The 21,848-nt window shown below is 34.5% G+C and overlaps 2 protein-coding genes across 2 annotated transcripts; one reads left to right on the top strand and one right to left on the bottom strand.

Moving 5' to 3' along the window:
- The first annotated feature begins 12,191 nt into the window (after positions 1–12,191).
- LOC142976983 (NPC intracellular cholesterol transporter 1 homolog 1b-like) lies at positions 12,192–16,238 on the top strand. The gene has a single exon (XM_076120635.1). The coding sequence runs from the start codon at positions 12,287–12,289 to the stop codon at positions 16,028–16,030; it is 3,744 nt and encodes a 1,247-aa protein (XP_075976750.1). The 5' UTR covers positions 12,192–12,286; the 3' UTR covers positions 16,031–16,238.
- Positions 16,239–16,247: 9 nt separating this feature from the next.
- Positions 16,248–21,377, bottom strand: HLH4C (Helix loop helix protein 4C). The gene is made up of 3 exons (XM_076120636.1): positions 21,238–21,377; positions 19,317–19,445; positions 16,248–16,825 (listed from the first exon to the last, which is right to left on the bottom strand). Exons 2-3 carry the CDS (start codon positions 19,436–19,438, stop codon positions 16,528–16,530), a joined length of 420 nt encoding a protein of 139 aa, XP_075976751.1. The 5' UTR covers positions 19,439–19,445; positions 21,238–21,377; the 3' UTR covers positions 16,248–16,527.
- Between the last annotated feature and the right edge of the window lie 471 nt (positions 21,378–21,848).

Below are 21,848 nucleotides of genomic sequence, written 5' to 3'. Positions count from 1 at the left end.
ATAGTACAAACATTTTACAATAGCATAAGAAAAGTGATTTAAAACCTTTTATTAAAACAGCTGTCTGATTAGTAAGAAAATATTGTTCAGAAAAATACTAAAGTAGGATATTGTTATTTTTTTCTTTTATCACTGAGCGAGATATATTTTCATAGCCTTTTCATCTCTGACATTTGACTCGACTCTTAACTCTTATATAAACCAGTGATATCATATGTTTTTCGTACAAACGTAGGTATATTTCTTGGAGATAACCCCACGCTACATAGCAACACAAAAAGCTACATAACGACAATTATTTTTTAAAAGATTTCATGGCCATACGGTAAAATAAAAAAGAAACTCAAATTTGTTTTTTTTTTCAGGACGAAATACTAGATACTTAGAATGAATTAAACGGTCAAGTGCGAATTAGCTTGCACAATCTATGGCTCATTCAAGTTAGTGTTAAATCTAGTTCGTAAATGGAAAAAAAAAGCTTTTCTTTGCAATCATTTTATCAACCTCGACATTGTTTACTGTTATAGAAACCTAGATTTACAATTAAAATATAATACAAAGGCGATACCTGAATAATATTTGTTACTTAACCATATTCATTGTAGTTTACAAGTCTGTGTTAAGACAAAAAACATCTTTGAGTAAATAGGGTCAATAACCTCGCAAATAAAGGTACACCTACACGATGTACATTGAACAGTTTACTAGCAAAAAACCTCTTTTAGCTGTAGATTATAATCTTATTCAAATGTTGTATCATTACTATAAATAAAAAAAGAAATATAGGAAGATCTAGAGGGACATCCATTTTTTTTTCATGAATGGTTGCTACCGTTAATGTCAAATGTGACAATAATGGTAGAGAATTCTTATCTATTTGTAATAATACGATGTCAACCGTATTGTTTACTATAATAAATACCTATTATTTATCTTAAAGGTTATCAAGACAGATATTAAACGTGTTTTTAAATACTGTTTTTATCTTAATATTAAAATATCGCTGGCGCTATCATACTCACGCAGTCGATAGATTGAAACATCCCTTCAAAGATGGCTGCAATTTTCCATTTTCAATTTCATCATTCATAATTTTTTTACTTTTTTTTATAAGTTTTATGGCTAGCTAGCCGGTAATGGTTTATTTTGTTCTAGAAATGTCTCAAAGCATACAAAACGAGTTCTACGTGTTTTAACCCTCCTTATTTGAGAAGAACCCTTTTATATTACTGAATAGAGGTTAGCCTTGAACTTTGAATGAGATACTTATGGTTGCCAACATTAAATGAATACGTACGGCAGTACACGTAAAGTTTCTGTCTAAGAGGGGGCCTTTTCAAGCATTTCGTATGTTTAAATAGTCTTCCCTTGATAGCGCTTCAATAAATTGTAAGAAGTTCTGTGGAACCCCCACTTTGAATCACCGCGGCAGTGAATTGCGCTTGGCTGTATAGAGTTCGTAAATAATAGTACAAGTGCGAGTACATAGGTTTATAACGACATGATTTACTTATATGGTAGTTGTATGTGTTGTGGTCACAGCTTTTCAGATGTACGTCACGAATTTTATCTAAATCTTTGTTACAGTACAAAAAGGTTAACATAAATATATATGTTTGTGTTTACACAACTTATTTGTAAGTACATTTACACGTAACCAACAGAAGTACAGATTCTAAAACAAACATGATCTAAAATAATAAAGGACTATGGGCGGAATCGTCCCCACCCATCAACAAAAATGAAATGTAGCTCAATTGATATATCTTGGCAAGACGATATTTTTATACTATGGCGACATTGCCCAAATGCATGGGGTTCTCATAGTATCTTACGTTTAAACAAATATCTCGTTAACGTATTATTGACGACTAATTTCAAAATACATGCTCATTTATTTATTAATTAGTGCACAGCGGCGGACGCCGCATGCACATAAAGATAGCTGGGTACAAAATAACCCCCTCCCCCCGCTCTCCAACCCACGATTTTAGATCTGATCAGATTTTAATCTGCCAGCGCATCTGTTAGACAGCATTATAATTGACGAGTAAAAATAATTATTGAAATATGAAATCAATAACATGTATTAACCATATAATGGAAATGATATAAGTATATACATATGAGTGCCTCTGTGGCGCGGTCGGTAGTATATGCAACTGCGGTGCGAGAGGTCTCGGGTTCGAATCCTGGGTCGGGCCAAACAGTCTTTTCTGAGATTTTCTGTTAAGAATTTCCTAGAGATTGCCCGGAGTTAGGAAGTTGAGGTCGAAGACCTCCGTGTCTCGGAGAGCACGTAAAGCCGTCGGTCCTGCGCCTGACCTCTCACTGGTCGTGTCGGTTATCCGTCCCACCAAACTATGAGAGTGATGGAATAGAGAGTGTACCTGTGTATTGTGCACACACTTGGACACTATAAACAAAGTCCGGCACAGATGGCCAGTTTCAATGAAACTGACCGCCGTAGCCGTATATCGGCTAGGAGGACATTATTATACATATGAGTTAGTACTGTAATATAACAATAATGTTAAAATAACTTACAAATGTAAAATAAAAATATACGTAATACGTATAAATTGTTTTTTTTTTTTTTTTAAATATATATTCCCACTGATTTATCAAAAACAAAAGATTTTAATTAAATAGGGGGCACTTTATGAACACGTTGGTATCAGTTCCATGTTTGTTGGTAGGTGGGGACGGAGCCCATACATTTTTGCCCATAGTCCTTTATTTACCAACTTTATTTATACAATATTTAATTGTTAAACGTCAGATAAAAGTTACATAAATATTAGCTGATCCGCAAATTGAGCGACTGAGCAACGCAAGTTGTATTGCGAACACGAAATAGAAAGCAACTGGTGTCGTTGACCCCGCGACCGTTCGGTCCACGGAATCTCTTAGGTTTAGCTCTTCGCAGTACGCACTATCGATATTAGAATAGATCAAGTCTAGATATGGCAATGTGCAGCAAAAATTTTACCGTTAATTGACGGCTATAAAAACTTGCCTCCAGTATTTGGAACTAGTCATTTCGCATTTGAGATTTATAAAAGGCGTAAAGACTTGCCAATTAATAATGTCAAATAATTATCTACTGGACCCGGCATAACTCTACCCTCGTTCGGGAGAAGATCCTTGCCCAGCAGTGGGAGAGCCACGGGTTGGTAAATATTCTTTATTCTTCCGACCTACTATCAAATACAAAAAAAATCTGATATGTATTGAACTGACACAGATTTTCTAGCAGGCTTTTACTGCTGTATTTTACGAAAATCTAAATATATTTCTTAAAAAAACATTTAAATATATTGTATGTTTATGTTTATATTCAGTTGGAATCAAATAAAATAGAAAGTAGCAAGGCCGTACGGAATTAACTCGAGTGTGATCTTGACTCACACGTAACTCGTAAGAGTGTCAGTGGACGATGTATGATAGTGAGGAGAGACCGCTAAAGTTCATCAAAATAAGGCTATAAAAATTTAAATTAAGTTAACCAGGAACAGACTCATTGTTATCTAGATAAGTATTAAAAAGCGTATCAGACTGAATTTTGACAGCATTTTTATTAGACTAGCTTTGAATTTTTGGAATCTATTTAAGTTTTGAGGACATCTGACTCTTATTATAGGGTACTTCAAATCTTGTGAAATTTGCCCAAAATGATCTAGAAAATTTAATTATATAAACTTTTTCCTGCAAGTTAAGTTCTTAAAACTATTTTAAGCACTGATTTGACTATTTACAGACAATAAACATATTAATAAACAAGTCAACAAGTCTCAAGGCTCAAAAATTTTGTGACTATGTCGCTGACTAAGTTTTACGATGATAATGTTCGGAATTGAAGTAGGTACCTGATATACGTAATCGTCATTCAAGTCTCTTAGCCAAATCCTTTATGCTACCTTATTAAATAGGTCAACAAGAGATTTTTTTTCATTACCTTTCTTTACAGTCTACTTCGTAATAAACGACGGGGGAGAGATTTGAACCCCACATTTATTAAATGTATGTGTGACCTAAAAGTAGTTATTCCTGTTACACTAGATTTCAAGTTTCACGTATTATGCATACAAATTGGGGTGAGAGTTGAGACGGAGAAAGAGATAAAAAAAAATGAACTTTAGAAAATATTCATCTCTGTTTCATTTCTTGTTGGAGTAAACATTTTCTCAAATCGTATTCCTAGTTTCTAGGATAACCGCGTTCAAACGAACAAAATCTTTAACAAGTTAAAAAGAAAACATTCTAAACTAATTCGTGTGTCCTCCAGACCATATAAGCGTTTGACATACCCCTGGTTTCTGAGGTACATTTAGCGGTACATTATCTATTCAATAGTGTTAAAACTCATATAAAAAAACGCTATCGGATAGATAAACTACCGCTAAATGTACTCAGAAACCGGATTAGAGTTAGAGGGAGTAGAAATCCCTCTAAAGGCTCTACAAAAGTAATTCAATACTAAGAAGTACCTAACGATCTAAGAAACAGCCAACCAATAGTCTACTCAAAAGTTACAGTTTACAAGTAAAAGTATTACAATGATCAAAGCGAAATTTTCCACTGTATAAGTGTGTATTCTTAAAAAAGTGTCACACGTTGTATTGTTTCCGTCACTGTATCGGAATCTTAGCTATACACAATATACGGCTATGACTAAGTATCTTGTACAATGAAATTGAAACGGTGAAGCAAAATATTTTATCTTTAGTGATATTTAGAGGTGCTTTTTTATTAGTAATCGGGTCAAAAACGTGATATTTACAAGTATTTTTATTTAATTTGTATATTTTATTTTATGGTAATAAATTAAATAGGTATCTAGAGTTGTACCTGTATTCTTTTTTATGTAGAGCTACTACCGATTTTTTTATACTTTGATTGTGCCCCTGTACGCATATGATTCAAACTTATTTTAAGTAGTAAAACTGCAAAGGATTCAAATCGGAAAAATAAATCATCATTAAGTACAGACATTGACAATAATGACAATATTAATAAATTAATTAATTATTGCCAATTATTTGTGCAAGAAGAAACTCAATATTAGCTTGGTACATAATTTATTTCGTATTTTGTCAATATGTCATAATAACAATTATGGCTAATTTTAAAATATCCGAGTCTACTATTTAATTAACTGGGAAGCATGCAATATTGAGATTAAAAATGGGATACAATATTTTAAACTTTTTAATTTTATTATTAAATGCAAATAAATCAAAAAAAGCCACACCAAAAGTATCAAAATTCCATAAAAATAAAAAAAAATACACCGTAGGATATGTTCTATGAAATCAAGACAAACTATCTTTACCATACAGCTGTACAGTGTTCGGTAGAGTTGCCATCGTGGCACTTGAAACGAACGTTAGTAACTTGGACAAAACATGTCATAACTTTTACCTAAGTCCTAGATAAAATTTTAAGAAAAATGTCACAATAAGAACTTGAATAAAGGGTTACATCCCTATTTCATACTGCTATAAGGGTGCTCTATTAAAAAGGTACAGTAATGTGAACATCATATTTCGTTAAATTTCATCATCCGTAACGCTCGTAACTCGTATGAAGGTTTTATTAGACATTCAATGTATGCAGTAAAATATTCTTTTGTGTTCAAATAAAATTGCATCATATTGCACATAGTTTAAGAATTTGAACGCAGCTGCTGTCTAATTGAAATAAAGTAAATATTTAAAATGTATGCATTACTATAAAGGATATGTACACATATATGGCACATGTACAAGACTTATGTATGAATAAGATAAATGGCTATTTTAAGTCAGCATTATTCACTGTGATGACGGAAGTACCCTGACCTATCTTTATCTGGCAAATCATATGTATTGTACAATGTATACTTTGTGTAATAATTAACGTATAACGGCGCGTTTTTCCTTCTATTCTCGAGTATGTACACGTGTAATTTATGTAATAATAAAATGTTGTATTTGTTTAATATTAATTTATTTTAAACATAGTTTAAAAATGATGGATTGTTAAACGTTAATAATAGAAGCGAAAATAGTACTGGCAGTTTTTCAAAAATGTATCAGTCATATTTTTCTTTTTTATCAAAAAGAGGCGTAATATTGACGCACGTAGATTTTGACGTATGTATATTCTTTTTCTTTTCTAGTCTAATGACAGGCTGGCATAATGCCATATAAAAAAAGTATAGGCAAAGGTATTGCTAGGCAGAAGATTGTATGACCGTTAATATAATTATGCAAGCCAGTGCTGTGAGTTGCAAGTCGACGGAATAGACGACCAAGCAGCCGCGAACGAGGGCTCCGGCAATAGTGATGTGCACTTCGAGGTCATTCGAATGTCGACATCGATGGAAAAAATTTGGAAGTCTTAATTTTTTTCCGAATTAAAAATTTGATTGCTTTCCGATTATTTCTCAAATGCTTAATAATTCATCTTTACAATATTACTTTTTAATATAATTTTATCATAAAAAAACAGAGATTCTACAGGTTATCTAAGTTTGATTATTATAAAAAAACCCGAAAAACGTTTAATATTGTTCATTATTATTTTATTACCAAAATAATCTGCTGAAATGTTCAGACCGTCCGGCTTCTCGAATTTATTTAACATTTAGAAAGTATTTAAATGATTTTTTGCATTTATATTTTAGTAGGTAGAGTTATTTTATTATAAATAAATAATAAATATCATTGGACAACTCACACACGGTCATTTGGTTCCAAACTAAGCAGAGCTTGTACTATGGTAACCAAATAACTGATAAACATACATATATACTTTTAAATACATACTTATATAGATAAATTGACATCCAGGCTCAGAACAAATACTCGTGCTCATCACACAAAGATTTGTCCCGGGTGGGATTCGAACCCACCACACGCGGCGCTACGGTTGTTGCGGCAAGGTGACCGCTTAAACCACTGCACCAAACGTGCAGTTATTAGTTATAAGTTATTATTTCAAGCTAAATATGTTAGGCCAGCCGGTTTGACATCAATTTAGCAAAAATCTACCTATATGTTATCTGAAGTCACATATTAGAACTAGTTTTATATTCCAATTGTCAAATTACAAGTTCTCGGATTTATTAAAAGTTATTTTAAACAGGCATCATCTTTCTTACAGTATCGATCAAGTTTGAAAATTAAAATGTCCATACATAATGAAACTTAAAAAAAATAAGCTTCTAGGTAGAAAGAAGACAGATCCTAGCTTACATTCATTTACTACTTATCTACGGTCAGTGACCGCCGCTCCAAAATGTGCTTCATAGTTGTGTTTAACATTTTGTTTTTAAAATATAACTCAAAATACATAAATAGACAAGTTTCTACACATAAAATAGTTATAAGAATATCTATTAGTCAGTTCGACTCGTGTCGTAATTAATCTTTTCAACAATAACGTTTTGCTATGAAAGTTAACAAGTGTAGAAATAAACTTCGTTGTTGGTCCCCTGCCAATATTGTACTAGAATTAACTTTAATTATTTATACCACTGTCAACCCGTTCGATGACTATGTTAATGAGAAATTACTTTAATGATTACAATATATTAATTAAAATTATGTAATGAGTGTCACATGTTTTTGAAGTATCATGTTTTTATATAAAAAATGCATTTATTTTGTAACGTTCTTTGATAATTTTTAATTTTATTATCGATCCTATATTTATGACATAAATTGTCAAAAATGCGTTTGCTAATTTAAAATAAATAGATCTCATCGATATTTTTAAAAATGCCATCACTAACCCTCCCATACGTTCAAGTTTCAATTGTCTGCAGTGGAAATTTCCACGGTAAAACATGTAACCTTCGATTGCACTCCTCTAACACAGCTCACTTAGTATATTTGCATCTCTATCGCACGGAATCAACGCAGGCGCTCTGACCTAACCGGTTTGTACTGCTCGCACTTTCCATGTTGCCTATAAGTCTTTCTCTTTCAGTCCGAACAAGTTATCGTTCTATTTTACGAATAGCTCTGTGCTATGTATACTTCTCGGTCGTCGGCCAAATGATTTTTGTTACCTGTCTTTCTCTAGAGCTTGAATGAAGCAAAATTTGTTTTCTTGGTGCAGAGCTACAGCTTCAAATCCAACAAAATACTATAGTTACTACGTCCACGTGCTCGGGAGGTTAACGACTGATATAACAGATAACATTGAAAATAAATAAACAATAATTGAGTCATAAGAGCGATTAATGCGACCACGAAAATGAGGATTAAATTCTTATTTTTTAATTTATTTTTTCTTCGTGTAGCGACTGTTTGTGTTGACAGTGTGGATTGGCAGGGTTATGTCAGATTATCACAATCAATTAATTCGTTGATAAGTCGTTTATCACGAAATAAGTACTCTTGTTATAATGACGTTTTTAAGGACCATTTTTTTTCTACTTTTAATGTATGTGCTGTTTATTTTGTAAATATATTCATATTGTATTCAGTATTACGATTGATTTGCAATTATTTGATAGGTACATCGTTATTGACCAATGTTCTAGAACTGTATTAATCATCATGATTGAAGCGGACACGTGTAACGTACTGACTCAAAAATTCTTTTAACCTTCAATATAATTAAATATTATAATTATTCAATTCAGTAAAATAAATTTAAATATGAAAAAAATATTTAAGACTTTCTTTGGATTTTTATTAGTTAACGTACGGTACCTATAAAACGAAGTGGTATGCCGCTTTACATTTAATCGGGCGTTCATAAAATATTTGTTTAAATTTCCCGATATATTTATAAACAGAACGTCCTTAATGGTGATACGTTTGGCCTCATAATAATTCACAATATAAGCGCAAATATTTTCTGCATGACTCGAAAAGATCTCTCACATTTCGAAATGTTCAGCAGTAACTTTGCAAATATTTTAGGTACGAGCACTTATAGACTCCGTCGCTAGTAGTTCAAAAGAAAAAGTAAAAGTAATCACTTACGCCACATACAATACCGCTACATCATGGAATTTTTCCAAGCGAGAAAGAAGCAATGCTACATTATCAACGAGTTTAGTAATTTCTAATCGGATATTTTGCAAGTATTTATTTTGTTTGCGATTCGCCAAAATATTGAGAATACTCGTGACATTGAACGTCACAGGCGTCGCTGGGACGAGTCGTTTTAAATTTACTTGCTGCGGAACGAAACGTTCCCGTGTCCGTAATAGCTGACGACACGATGAAATATTACGATTTTTGTATAAATAAAAGTTGACCGAATTCACACCTCCGTTGTTGCCGTTGATTAATATATTAATTTGGTGTAAATGGAACATGTAAACGTTGGTAACAGATTGCACATCGATGTCTGTGCGAGAATATAAAACGTTTGAATATTCGTGTCGTGGTTCGTATTGGATATAGTTGCCACAAATACGCGTCGTGACGACACTAAATGCTGTAACTTCATAACTTGGCACTGAATTTGTTTATCCCGAGTCGCACCCGTGAATCTACGTGTGTAGGTTGATAGAGTTCATTGGTAGACATCCGGCTGCGTATGTTTCTATAATAGGTAATACTACAACTATTTTGTAATTAAATAAGTAATGGTCTGTATTATGGCAGTCTATGGCTGTAAATTATTAATTATCTTTTCTATTTGTAGGTTTTCCACGGTAGAGACATTCATGATTTGTTTTTTTGAAAGGGCCGTAAGATGTCTTGGATGACACTTAACTGATCGTACCAACTGAATTGTATTTATTAATTAAACATGAATTAAGTCTCTATGTTCGTAGAGATAATATTTGCTTAGATTGAACTTGCAAGAGAGGTTGAAGTTGATTAATTAATATTTTCCAAAAATATGATCACAGAATTTAATAATAAGCCATTAAAGTTTAACATAAATCCATAAATAGCCTTTGAAGGTCTAAAAGTTCTAAAATTAATGCATACGCCTTAATTTCTACCTACCTTTAAAGTGCGCTCTTATGAATGAACAAAAATAATATTCCCGACTTCAATGCAGCTCGATCGAAATCATTCTGTATCTAATTTTATTAAATAAAAGCGTCTGTCTTTGTCTGTATTTTGTTACTCAAACTCTAGGCAACTAGTTTGCTCTGCCTAGCCTAGGTCAAAACATTATTGTTGGTGAGAATGTAAAAAATTGTATTCCTTAAAATAATTCTCACCGTGAGTAATCTCTGTGGAATTTAAGTACCATGTAATTTTCTACTGTAAATGTTTATGTTGTGGTAAAGCCTTTATAGGTGTAATTCACTTTAATCGGAATTTAATTCCATTTTATTTATATAGTTTCTAGTTTAACACCATCTAGTGATGAGTAGCAGAACAAACCCGTACCATTAACTCTACTATTTCATGATAGATGGCAGCACAAAAAATTTCATGAATGAAGTTTGAAAGATGAAGTGCCGTAGTTTTGATATGCTACCGTTGATAATGGTAACGATGAAATACGCTAGATGTCACTAACTGAGCAACTCCGAAATTCTTGGTGAATATATATATATATATTTTTTAGCTCAATCTAGATGGTCTGCAGTGTCCGTTCTACTTAGGTGATTGATTATTTTTAAAAAGATTTCGAATTTCCCTGTTAAATTTTTCAGATAAAGAAATATATCACACACACGATGATCCGAATTATTTTATTCAGAGGTAAATATTAAACGAAAAGTCAATTAACACTCATTACAAAAAATAATGTTAACATACCATGTAATAATTACTTCAAAAGTGTGTGAACTAATGGTAATTTCCTCGGTATCCCCTCGCTAGGGTATCAATTACATTACATTACAATTACCATCGTTTCACGCCTAACGTCTGATTTCCCTAGACAACAATTCGTTGGGCATCAATCTCATTGCACGTGCCTTGTCATCGGCTACTTACTCCTTATTGTTAAAAATAAATTATGTTCTATTAATGTTCGCTACCAACAAATTACTTGGTATTTTATATATGTGCCTATTCTAACCAAAAAATATGTTTCCACATTTGTTTATCTTAAATAGGTTTTGCAATATTGATATGAAAATTCCCGGATATTACGCACATATTAAACCAGACCTTAACCAGTTTCCGATTAGCACTTGGCCAGTATGACGGACTCAAAGACAAGAAAAAATCCTCTCTTATTTTGGGAAAAGACGCTTGAGCAGCTGTGGGTCAGTAAAAGGCAATTGGTTATTCAGAACTTTATTATATATTATTAAAACCAAGTGAAATGTAACTTAATCAGAATTGAGACATTTTTTATCTTCATTAGTAAGAAATACATTTTCAGACTGATTAATTATATATCACAGACTCTACGTCACTTTCAATGATTAATATGATTCGTAGGTAGATTCTTAAAACGGACGTGAGTATAACTAAATGATAATCTGGAATTTGTAGCGATAATCCATACCTAATCAAGCTTTTTGAACTCCCCTTTGAATCTCGTTTAATACGTGTCTTCATTGGCGGAAAATTGACTTACAATTCTATTATACTGGTAAGGACTGGACTGAGTAAGAAATCCTATTAGATGTAAGTATTTTAATTACTTCATGATCAGTATCATCATTATTAACTCACAATGTATAAACCTGTTACTCCTTGTATAACGTTAGTTAAAAATGCTTTATGTTACTCCACCACTTTGTAATAAAAAAAAATAGCTTTTCATGTACATAACGTTCTTTAAATATTTGTTGACAACATAAACCGTATTTTTGTTTCCAGTATATCCATTTACGCAGTTGTAGATGTTTGTTATTTTAATAAAAAAATAGGTTTTGACTTAGGTAGTAACTTGTTTGGTATTTTTTACATAAGCAATATCAAACCGCTGTAAAATAAGCTCAACAGAAGATAACTTTTAGCTGTAAGCCTCCGCAGATTATTGGCTCATAATAAATGTATGGAAACATCGGAAAACGTGGCGAAGCGCAGCTGCGGCGTGACGCGGTCCCCGGGGAGACTCGGGGACGAGCCGGAACTACCCGCACCTGCGTACCTACTCCATGCGATTTCATTTTATTGCCGTCTTCAAGATTAATTTGGGTATCGAAACACTGCTACATAGTTGTAATCACTGATACTATTATCTCACACCTGCGTTAATTTTTGATAAGTTATCGGATGACTTAGGACTTAGATTAATTCGGTCGCACCGCTAATGGTTCATTTAAACAACGTCGGTGTAACCGGCGGTGCTTGTCTCGTCACCGCAACCATGCCAAAATATTAAAAATAAGTGTCCAAGTGAATCGATCAAAATGAAATACTCTATAACTTTGTTATTTTTTCTGAGTGTGTGGTGTGGCGCTCAGGCGGCGTGCCGTATGCGTGGTGAATGTGCGACGGTAGGCGGATTCGTGAAACCATGCCCCGCGAACTTCGAGGCTCTACCATTACTCGACGACGATATATCAGAAGAACAGGCGAGGGAAGTTATTCAAGTTCTGCTGAACAGATGCCCGAACCTCGCTCTCGATGAAGAAGGTAATAGATTGCCAGACAATGAAATTCGCACGTGTTGTACACCGTCACAAATTCTGTCCATGTCCGAAAGTTTAAATATGGCCGATGGTGTTCTCGGTCGTTGTCCAGCATGCCTTAGAAATTTTGCGAGACAAATCTGTGAAATGAATTGTTCCCCGGACCAGTCGCGGTTTGTAGATGTACGAACGGAGACTACTGATGCTGGCATAGAATACGTCAACGAAATAAACTATAGAGTGCATGAAGACTTCATGTTAGACGCTCACTCGTCGTGCTCCGGGGTCATCGTGCCTCAGACAGGCATGCCTGCTATAAACATGATGTGTGGTAATGCCGTTGTTTGTGACGCCGACGCATGGTTTGGGTTCACGGGAGACACTTCCAGCAACCCGTTGGCGCCGGTGCAAGTGAATTTCTTGAGGTGGCCAACGACAGAAGATTCTATGAACGTACGCGCTTTGCCGTGCAATGAAACTTACGGAGAAGATTTACCCTGCAGTTGTGTGGACTGTATGCAGACTTGTCCATCAGGAACTGAACCTGTGTTACCGGAGATATGTACAGTCTTATCAGTAAATTGCATTGGTTTTTCTGTGGGGATAACCTTCTTCGTATTAAGTGTCATAGTATTTATTATTATATGCTTTTTGGAACTTAGATCAAATAGGAACTCAGACTCAAAACCTCCAAGTAATATTTCTAATTCCGAACCAAATGGAGTAATCAGATTATTCCAGACGATATTTGCAAAAATAGGAGGTATATCTGCAAGTAATCCTGTCTTAATGATTATGTTTACCACTTGGGTTGTTTTTGCCATGTTATTTGGCGTGCTTAACTTAAATCTTACTTCAAATCCTATAGAACTATGGTCAGCTCCCGATTCCCAAAGTCGTGAAAATCTCAATTATTTTAATTCTAGATTTGGTCCGTTTTATCGCGCTGCCCAAGTATTCTTAACATTTGATTTGGAGTCGTTTGATGTTGACAATGTAACCTACGGTCCAGCGTTTAGATTCGAGGCTGTACAAGAACTAATTAGACTTGAAGATGAAATTATAAATATCGGTAGAGACGACGGAGGCGTCACCTTAGAACAAGTCTGCTATGCTCCTCTCAGAGCTCGCGGTGCTGAGCCTAGATTAGAGCAATGTACTAGTATGTCAGTGTCTGTCTATTTTGGTGACGACAGAAATGACTTAAACAACAATACTTATCTCAGTGACATCCAAGCTTGTATAAACAATCACTTTGCTTTGAATTGTTTGGCATCGTGGGGCGGCGGTTCCGAGCCAGAAATAACATTTGGTGGATATGAAGGTGATAATATTTTAAGTGCAAATACTCTACTGATCAATTTTCCTATTACGAATTTCCTTTTGGAGCAAGATCTCGTTCCAGTACTCGAGTGGGAACAGAAGTTCATTGACCTGATGCAAGACTACATCGCGAACCGTAAACCTGATTATGTGTCTGTTGCTTTTGGTACTGAACGATCGATCGAGGACGAGATTCAACGCGTCTCTGTTGCAGAAGCTGTGCCAATCGCTATAAGTTATGTTCTTATGTTTATTTACGTAGTGGCGTCACTAGGAAATGTAAGGTCTTGTAAAACATGGTTGGTAGATAGCAAAATAGTGGTTGCAGTAGGCAGTATCGTTGTCGTCATCGCTGCTATTTTCTGTGCTATGGGCACAATGGGCTATGCTGGTATAGTGTTGACGTTGTTGGCTATAAATGTCATCCCATTTTTCGTTTTGTCCATCGGTATCGATAACGTCTTTCTCATGGTGAACACCTTACATGATATTCAAAGCGATTTAAAATCTTACAGCGATTACAACGAAAATATGAGTTTTGAACGTAAACGCAGGTTTGTTTTTGAAAAAATGTTGGGCAAAGTCGGGCCCTCAATTTTTGTGGCGTCAGTCACTCAGATAACCTGTTTTGCTATTGGTAGTCTTGCCAATTTCCCGGCTGTTGTGACATTCGCTATATTTGCATCCATCTCGTTAGGTTTTCTTTTTGTTTTCCAAATTACCACAGTAGTCGCATTGCTTTCGCTTGATTACAAAAGGGCGTCTCAAAATAGATTCGATGTATTGTGTTGTATTCGGAAGAAGATACTAGATGACGAAAATCCATTACATTCTGATACTCCGTATGTTAGTGTAACTAAAAGATTGATGAAACCTTACGCTAAATTTCTTCTCCGTTGGAGAGTTAAAATATTTGTTGTTATTGTATTTATGCTGATGGTATCCGTAAGTGTAGTTTTAATCCCACAAATAGAAATCGGGTTAGACCAAGAATTAGCTCTACCTAAAGATTCTTATGTATATACTTACTTGCAAGCAGTAAATGAACTATTTCGTCTTGGGCCACCGGTGTATTTTGTTCTCAAGGGTGGCTTGAACTTTACAGATGTTACACATCAAAATTCAATTTGCGGAGGTCAGTTATGTAATGATAACTCTCTGTTTACACAAATATTCTTAGCAGCACAGCACAGTCATATTACACATATTTCTAAAAGTTCGAATTCTTGGTTAGACGATTTTGTTGATTGGACTAGCTTGCGAGGTGCTTGTTGTAAATTTAATACCACTGATGGTGGCTTCTGTCAGAGCACTGATACATCCCCTGAATGTGCTTACTGTGATATCGAGAGGAATCAAGACTTTGGAAATGGTTTGAGACCAAGTAAAGAAGCTTTTCAGAAATATATACCGTTCTTTTTGCAAGATGCACCCACTGAAATTTGTAACAAAGGAGGCTTGGCTAGTTATTCTGGTTCTGTTAACTATGTTTTAGATTCTGAAGGTAGAGCTACCGTACATGACACCAATTTCATGGCGTATCATGTACCATTAGGTACCTCTTTGGATTACATAAACGCTGTCAAATACGGCTACGAGATCAGTGCAAATATCAGCACTGCAATTCGTGAATACACAGGTGTTGAGGTAGAAGTGTTTGCTTATTCCATTTTCTATGTATATTATGAGCAATATTTGACAATGTGGGCTGATACCTTCTCGTCTATCGGATACTCTCTCATCGGTGCGATGATACTGTGCTTGGTGGCTTCTGGGTTTAATATTTTGACTACTTTTGCTATTCTGATCAATGTCATCATGGTTGTTATCAACATGATGGGTGTGATGTACATTTGGAACATTCCTCTTAATGCAGTGTCCTGTGTTAATTTGATTGTGTCTATCGGTATAGCTGTTGAGTTCTGCAGTCACATCGCCTATGCGTTTGCTCTCAGTAAGGAGCCTCCAGGCCATAAAGTACAAGACGCTCTTCAGTCAGTAGGCTCCACAATTATAACTGGTATAACACTCACTAATATCCCCATCGTAGTTTTAGCATTCTCGTACACAGAAATTATTGAAGTATTCTTTTTCAGAATGTTTTTAAGTTTAGTTATTCTAGGATTCTTACACGGAATGGTATTTTTCCCTGTATTATTAAGTTACTTGGAGTTTTTGACGAAGAAAAAGAGTGATTAACTAGAAAATCAATTGTAAGAGATATTTATTTTTGTGATCTTGTACTGTGAAAGATGTTTGTACTTCAAGGAGATAGTGGAATGTGAAGGAAAGAAAAATACCACTGATTAACTTATTATATGTTTACTAAAACCATTGATATGAATTAGATAATATCACCTTAAACTTAAGACTAGAATAAGTTATAAATAAATAGTATTTAATAATATTTGTTGTTTCTTTATGTACAGTACAAATAAATAGACATATTTACAAAAAAGGAAGACAATGACTAGATACGAGATTTAACTGAGGATTACATAGAATATACGACTACAAATTTTGATGATAAACCTAGCTCGGTACTATCAGACTGATTGTAAAATCACAATAATATCCTAATAGATTATCAAATTACTAATTTCAAATATTTCTTCAAACGAGGCCTGGTTGTACAAATAAACGCAATAAAGCGATAATGATAACACATAATTAATAATGATAATAGGTAAAATGAATTATGCATCCAACACGTGATTTAGATACGCAATGTAACAAATAGCTAGGCGAAGAATTTCTATTTTGGACAGTTTTTTATCTGGAGGTAAAGTTGGTAGCAACCTTCTTAGAGATGCGAAGGCTGCGTTGAAGGCTTCGACGCGGATCCTTTCCCTCGTGGCGTGAGCTGTACGGTACTTGAGAGTGGCCCTTCGTCTCCTGCGTCGTTCCTCGCGGGAGAGCCCAGCGCAAGGAGAGCCGGTGCCACTGGACAAGTAAGCTTCCTCCGAGATCGCACATGGCTCCAAGGTTCTATCTCTAGAATAAAATTACAGGAAATTTAGCAAACGGAGTTATAGGATGAGCGTTTAATTTTTTTTTAGTTATTCTTAACGAATGAGGATGATAGATGACACATTTTCATTACATATACATGAGCTCGATTCTCTACTACTATCGACTACCGACAACCGACCTGTCATCGAGTTTTCTATGAAAATCTGTGCCTCGATTCTCTACTACTATCGACTGCCGACAACCGAACTGTCATCGAGTAATTTTGTATGAAAATCCGATCAGCGCCTCTGGCGGGTGTCGTAGGAAACATTTTGGCAGTACATTCTAAATGTCAAAATTTCGATAGCTAGCCGGTTGTCGGTAGTCGATAGTGGTACAGAATCGAGGTACAGATCAGCGCCTCTGACGGGTGTCGTTGTTAGTATTTTGGCAGTACATACTAAATGTCAAAATCTCGATACTCAACAGTACCGACTGTACAGAATCGCGCTACAGGATAAGAAATGTACAGCTAATCGTCTATATTTTTATTGATTGCTCATATCTAAGCGCAAGTGTGCAGTATTGTTCAAAAAATAGTCTAGTACGCATACTATTTATCTTCAGCATGACATCATTATTTTATTTGACGTAATTCTTCAAAGCGATTACGAATTTTGCATTTTATTAATCCGTGACAGTTAGCCGCACGCATTTGTGATTATAATCTAAAACCGTAATGCTTTGTGCCTAGCATTACTTATAATGACAGCATAATTTATATAAAAGAAAAGTTTTTGCTAACGGTTAAAGGTTAAAAACAAAACAAAAGATCAATCACCTACAAAAGGCTAACATTACACAAATTCTAATATGACATTCTTATGTTTTTGTGCCCTATTCAGTAAGTAGAAGTAGATTATTGCTAATGCTATTCAGTAAGAAAGCCAAGCCAAGCCAAGTATCAGGCATCCCTCTATAAGACTTAATAGACATTATCTATACAATTGACAACTATTCTATAGATAAAGTTAAATGTTTAAAAATATCTATCAAACTTCCACCAGTTACGCTAATCAGTACTAATCTGGAGGTGTTAAAATAGGCCGAAGTATGCTACAATAAACATAATTTTACAAGCTGATAAGTAACTTTGTAATGTATTCTAGAATTGCAACGTCATATATTATACTAGCTGCCCCGCGCAACTTCGCTTGCGTCACATAAGAGAATCATAATTTTCCCCGTTTTTGTAACATTTTTCACTGGTACTCTGCTCCTATTGGTCGTAGCGTGATGATAAGTAGCCTATAGCCTTCCTCGATAAATGGGCTATCTAACACTGAAAGAATTTTTTAAATCGGACCAGTAGTTCCCGAGATTAGCGCGTTCAAACAAACAAACAAACAAACAAACAAACTCTTCAGCTTTATAATATTAGTATAGATACCAGTCGTGCGTATCATAATACACGATCAAATATTTTACGAATAATATTGGTATCTTATCGATCACATTGTATTCCGATTTCTGGTACGTGTATTTACTTGTAGATTTCGTATAATAATGTGATTTGATGTGGCGTCAAGTCTAAAAGTATTTGCTTCAAGAAGATGATTAATTTACCAGTCAGTAAGACATACGTACTTATTGACTAAATGAACACTTAGGTAACACCTTTTTACTCTATACTCTATATGTACAATGTATAAATAATAATTACAGAAGAAAAAATATTTTAATTGTATACACATACAGAGCTGGGAGTCGATTAAGAATATCGTAATTATAGAAACAATAGGGTAAGCTATCTTCAAATAAGTTTCGTAAAAACTTGTTACTTTGTGAGCTCATCACACGGCCAAAGTCCAAAAGAAAAATACAGTGCCTGATGGTGATTCATCAATCAATAATCCTTGTTATGATAGATAACTGGACAAACACAAAACCTTGATAAGGCGGCTTTATGTAGAACTGTAGCACAATAAAGTCGTATCAGAATTTATGGCGGGGTATACTTTTATATCAGAAAAGAGTAAGAGTAGCCGTCGGACAAACTGAGATTTGTATAAAGCTTTGGTATCTTCGAAAGATATAGATAAGTTATATTTTAAGCGCCAATTTCAGCTTAGAAAAAGACATGATAAAGTTTAAAGTTATTCAATGAACTTTTATAAATTCTAGCTGACTCGCGCCACTTTTTTGAAACATTAACGTAGCGTGATGTTATATATCCTATAGCCTTCCTTGATAAATGGGCTATCTAACCCTGAAATAATGTTTATAATCGGACCAGTAGTTTCTGAGATTAACGCGTTCAAACAAACAAACAAACTTTCAGCTTTATAATATTAGTATAGATTTTGTTGTAAAAAGGGACATTGTAAAGCACGTCTATCATCATCGCAATTTGTCGAAATCAAACAATTTTATCAACGTCAAACGTCTTTACGATAGAATAATATGCATGCTCAGGTCTTGAAAGGTTAAATGTGTTAATTTTCATCTCTCTATTTCGTGGTTAATAATGTACCTTTTCCTTGGAGCCAAGTTTTCCCTGCCAGTGATCGGGAGTAGAGCTTCTCGTGGTTCGGCAAGCATGCATGGAAGAGATCCGTCTTCCATGCCGCTAGCCGTCTCCAGCCAACTCTTCATAATGATTCTATTAAAAATACACATGACATTAAATATACATATATCTGGAATACTTCAAATAACTACAACTAAGCTGATGAAGATGTAAACGACTAATTTTGTATAATTTTTTTAAGACTAGCTAGTTGTTAGTTTTTCCAAATTTCATAGGTATCTTTGGATGTCAGGCCTTACATTCCTAACAAGTTAAGATCTTTCATTACTAGTTAACAACTTACTTATCTGCAATGAAATAATTTCATACTTTTCTACTCATAATAAATCCTTTCAACCTTTAAGTGGTTCTGTTATCATAAAGCTGCTATGGAGTGTTTCGCAAATAGCGTATACTGTTGAACAAATGCCCAAATATTCACTTCTAACATCGGCCACTTCAAGTATTTCTTTGACTAATCCTTAGAGACGAGTATGTTTTGATTCCCGATCAAATCAAATTGACTGGCCGCAAGGGTGAAGTTTGATAAATAATACAACATGCGTTCACACCTCGCACTAAGCGAGCTCTTTAGGGGATAATAAATCCGTATTTATTCTTTTTATATCGCCCCCTATAACCAACCCTTCTGGTAATCGAATCAAGGCTGGTAACCGTATCGAATCGATTCGTTTGATGGACTTGTTATAGTAGAGTAGTTCTTGTAATAAATTGTTACTTAATATAGCTGTCGTTCAGAGTTAATCTTTAAGGATTGGGAGTTGAAAACCGAATGCAGAGAAATGTAGTTTAGATCAGCATCTCAAGGGTAAAATTTTGCCGTACAAACGGTGAAAATTTTATTTTAATTTTAGGTTCCTATCAGGATACTGACCTCACCTTTGTCGAATAAGGCCAGAATCTAACTTTTGAGTTCAGAGTAGTTTAATTTGTTTTATATTTTTTTATATTGTACGAATGATAGGGGGCTACATTTTCACCAACTTATAAATCGCTCTTCTTCTACAATAATTCTAAGAGGCATATACGCTACGGTATACTTATCTCTACGGTTAATAAGTTCAGATTCTAATATGACTTCTTCTTCTTGTCGTATGGTTAGTGGTCAACCTAGTGCCAAAGTTGTTCAAGCCGCCCGAAGGCCTTTGACATGGCTTAACGGCTGTTATCGTAGTAGGTAGCAACCGGGACCGACTTTTAACGTGCCCTCCGAAGCACGGAGGCGCCCAGTTGAAATACCACAATGCGGACAACCATCTATGGAGTGACCGCGCCAAGGGTAGCTTAGCCCACAGATCGTTTACCGACCGGTGAGCGCAACTGGCTACGGGCGCCTCATATTTATAAACAATAATTATATCGTCACATTTCATAAGCCATTTATATTTTAGCTGGTAAGAAACTTCTAAAATTATTTAGCTGTAATAACCACATTTTGCCATATATTCAGAGACTGTGGTCTAGTCTGAAACCCAGACCTATATTTTATTTACTTATTTTTTCACAAAGCTGAAATATAATATTGGCCGAATAAAATATTGGCCGTGAATTAATCACTGCCAATATTTTATACTGTAGCCACAACAGCTGTGAGACATATTGTGTGTAGAATTTATTATCGTAGTTTTGAAAATAACACAATATTATTTATATGTATTTAATATTTATTACCTAATGCTTATTTTTTTACCACACCTTCGTGTATCGGTTACTTTATTTCCACTTTACGTGTTAAGTTTTCTCTACATTCTTTACCGGCGAGAATGATTATGTCGGAGAAGTAGGTAACTACTTCTAAACTTGATACAATATAATATGTGGGTACATTTTCATCTATTGTACATAATATCTTATAGGTACTTACTTTGTTGTCAATAACTTCACAATAGAAAAATTTCACAAACACATATTTTTAAATTAAACAAAAAACAAACACTATGTTGCTCACCACTAGATATATGGTTTTTACAGAATAATGCTATAATAATTATTACGGGAAACACCACACAGTATGTTATTCAGAGATGTACTATTATGAGAGGCAGCATCCCTCCGCTTTTATCTCCTCTGGAAGGGGATGGACCAACCCTCTCACACCCGGAGGGCGGTGCCAAATATATTTTGAATAAACAAACAATAAAACTCAATTAGTCAACACTATATTCGAATATGGATTCAGATCTCGAACGAAGGCTTTCTTTTTAATTTTTACTATGACGTAGTCCATCCTCATGATACATTGTTTGGTACTAAGACAACATTATTTTACCTTCCATTTCAAAGAAATTAATAAGGACATGAAAAGTTTATTCTTCTCTCTAGATGATAATGTTGATGGTTTAAGGTAGTGAAGAATGATTATAAATGATTATATTAAACGATTATCTGATTGAGCGTCACAGTAGCTTTTGCGAAACATTTGAAAACGTAGCTACATTACACATGTTTTCATTTTCATTTTTCGTTTCCGTTTTT

The sequence above is a fragment of the Anticarsia gemmatalis genome, chromosome 12 (assembly GCF_050436995.1).
Source record: "Anticarsia gemmatalis isolate Benzon Research Colony breed Stoneville strain chromosome 12, ilAntGemm2 primary, whole genome shotgun sequence".
Taxonomy (NCBI): Eukaryota; Metazoa; Arthropoda; class Insecta; order Lepidoptera; family Erebidae; genus Anticarsia; species Anticarsia gemmatalis.
This window is presented reverse-complemented; position numbering and strand designations above follow the sequence as displayed.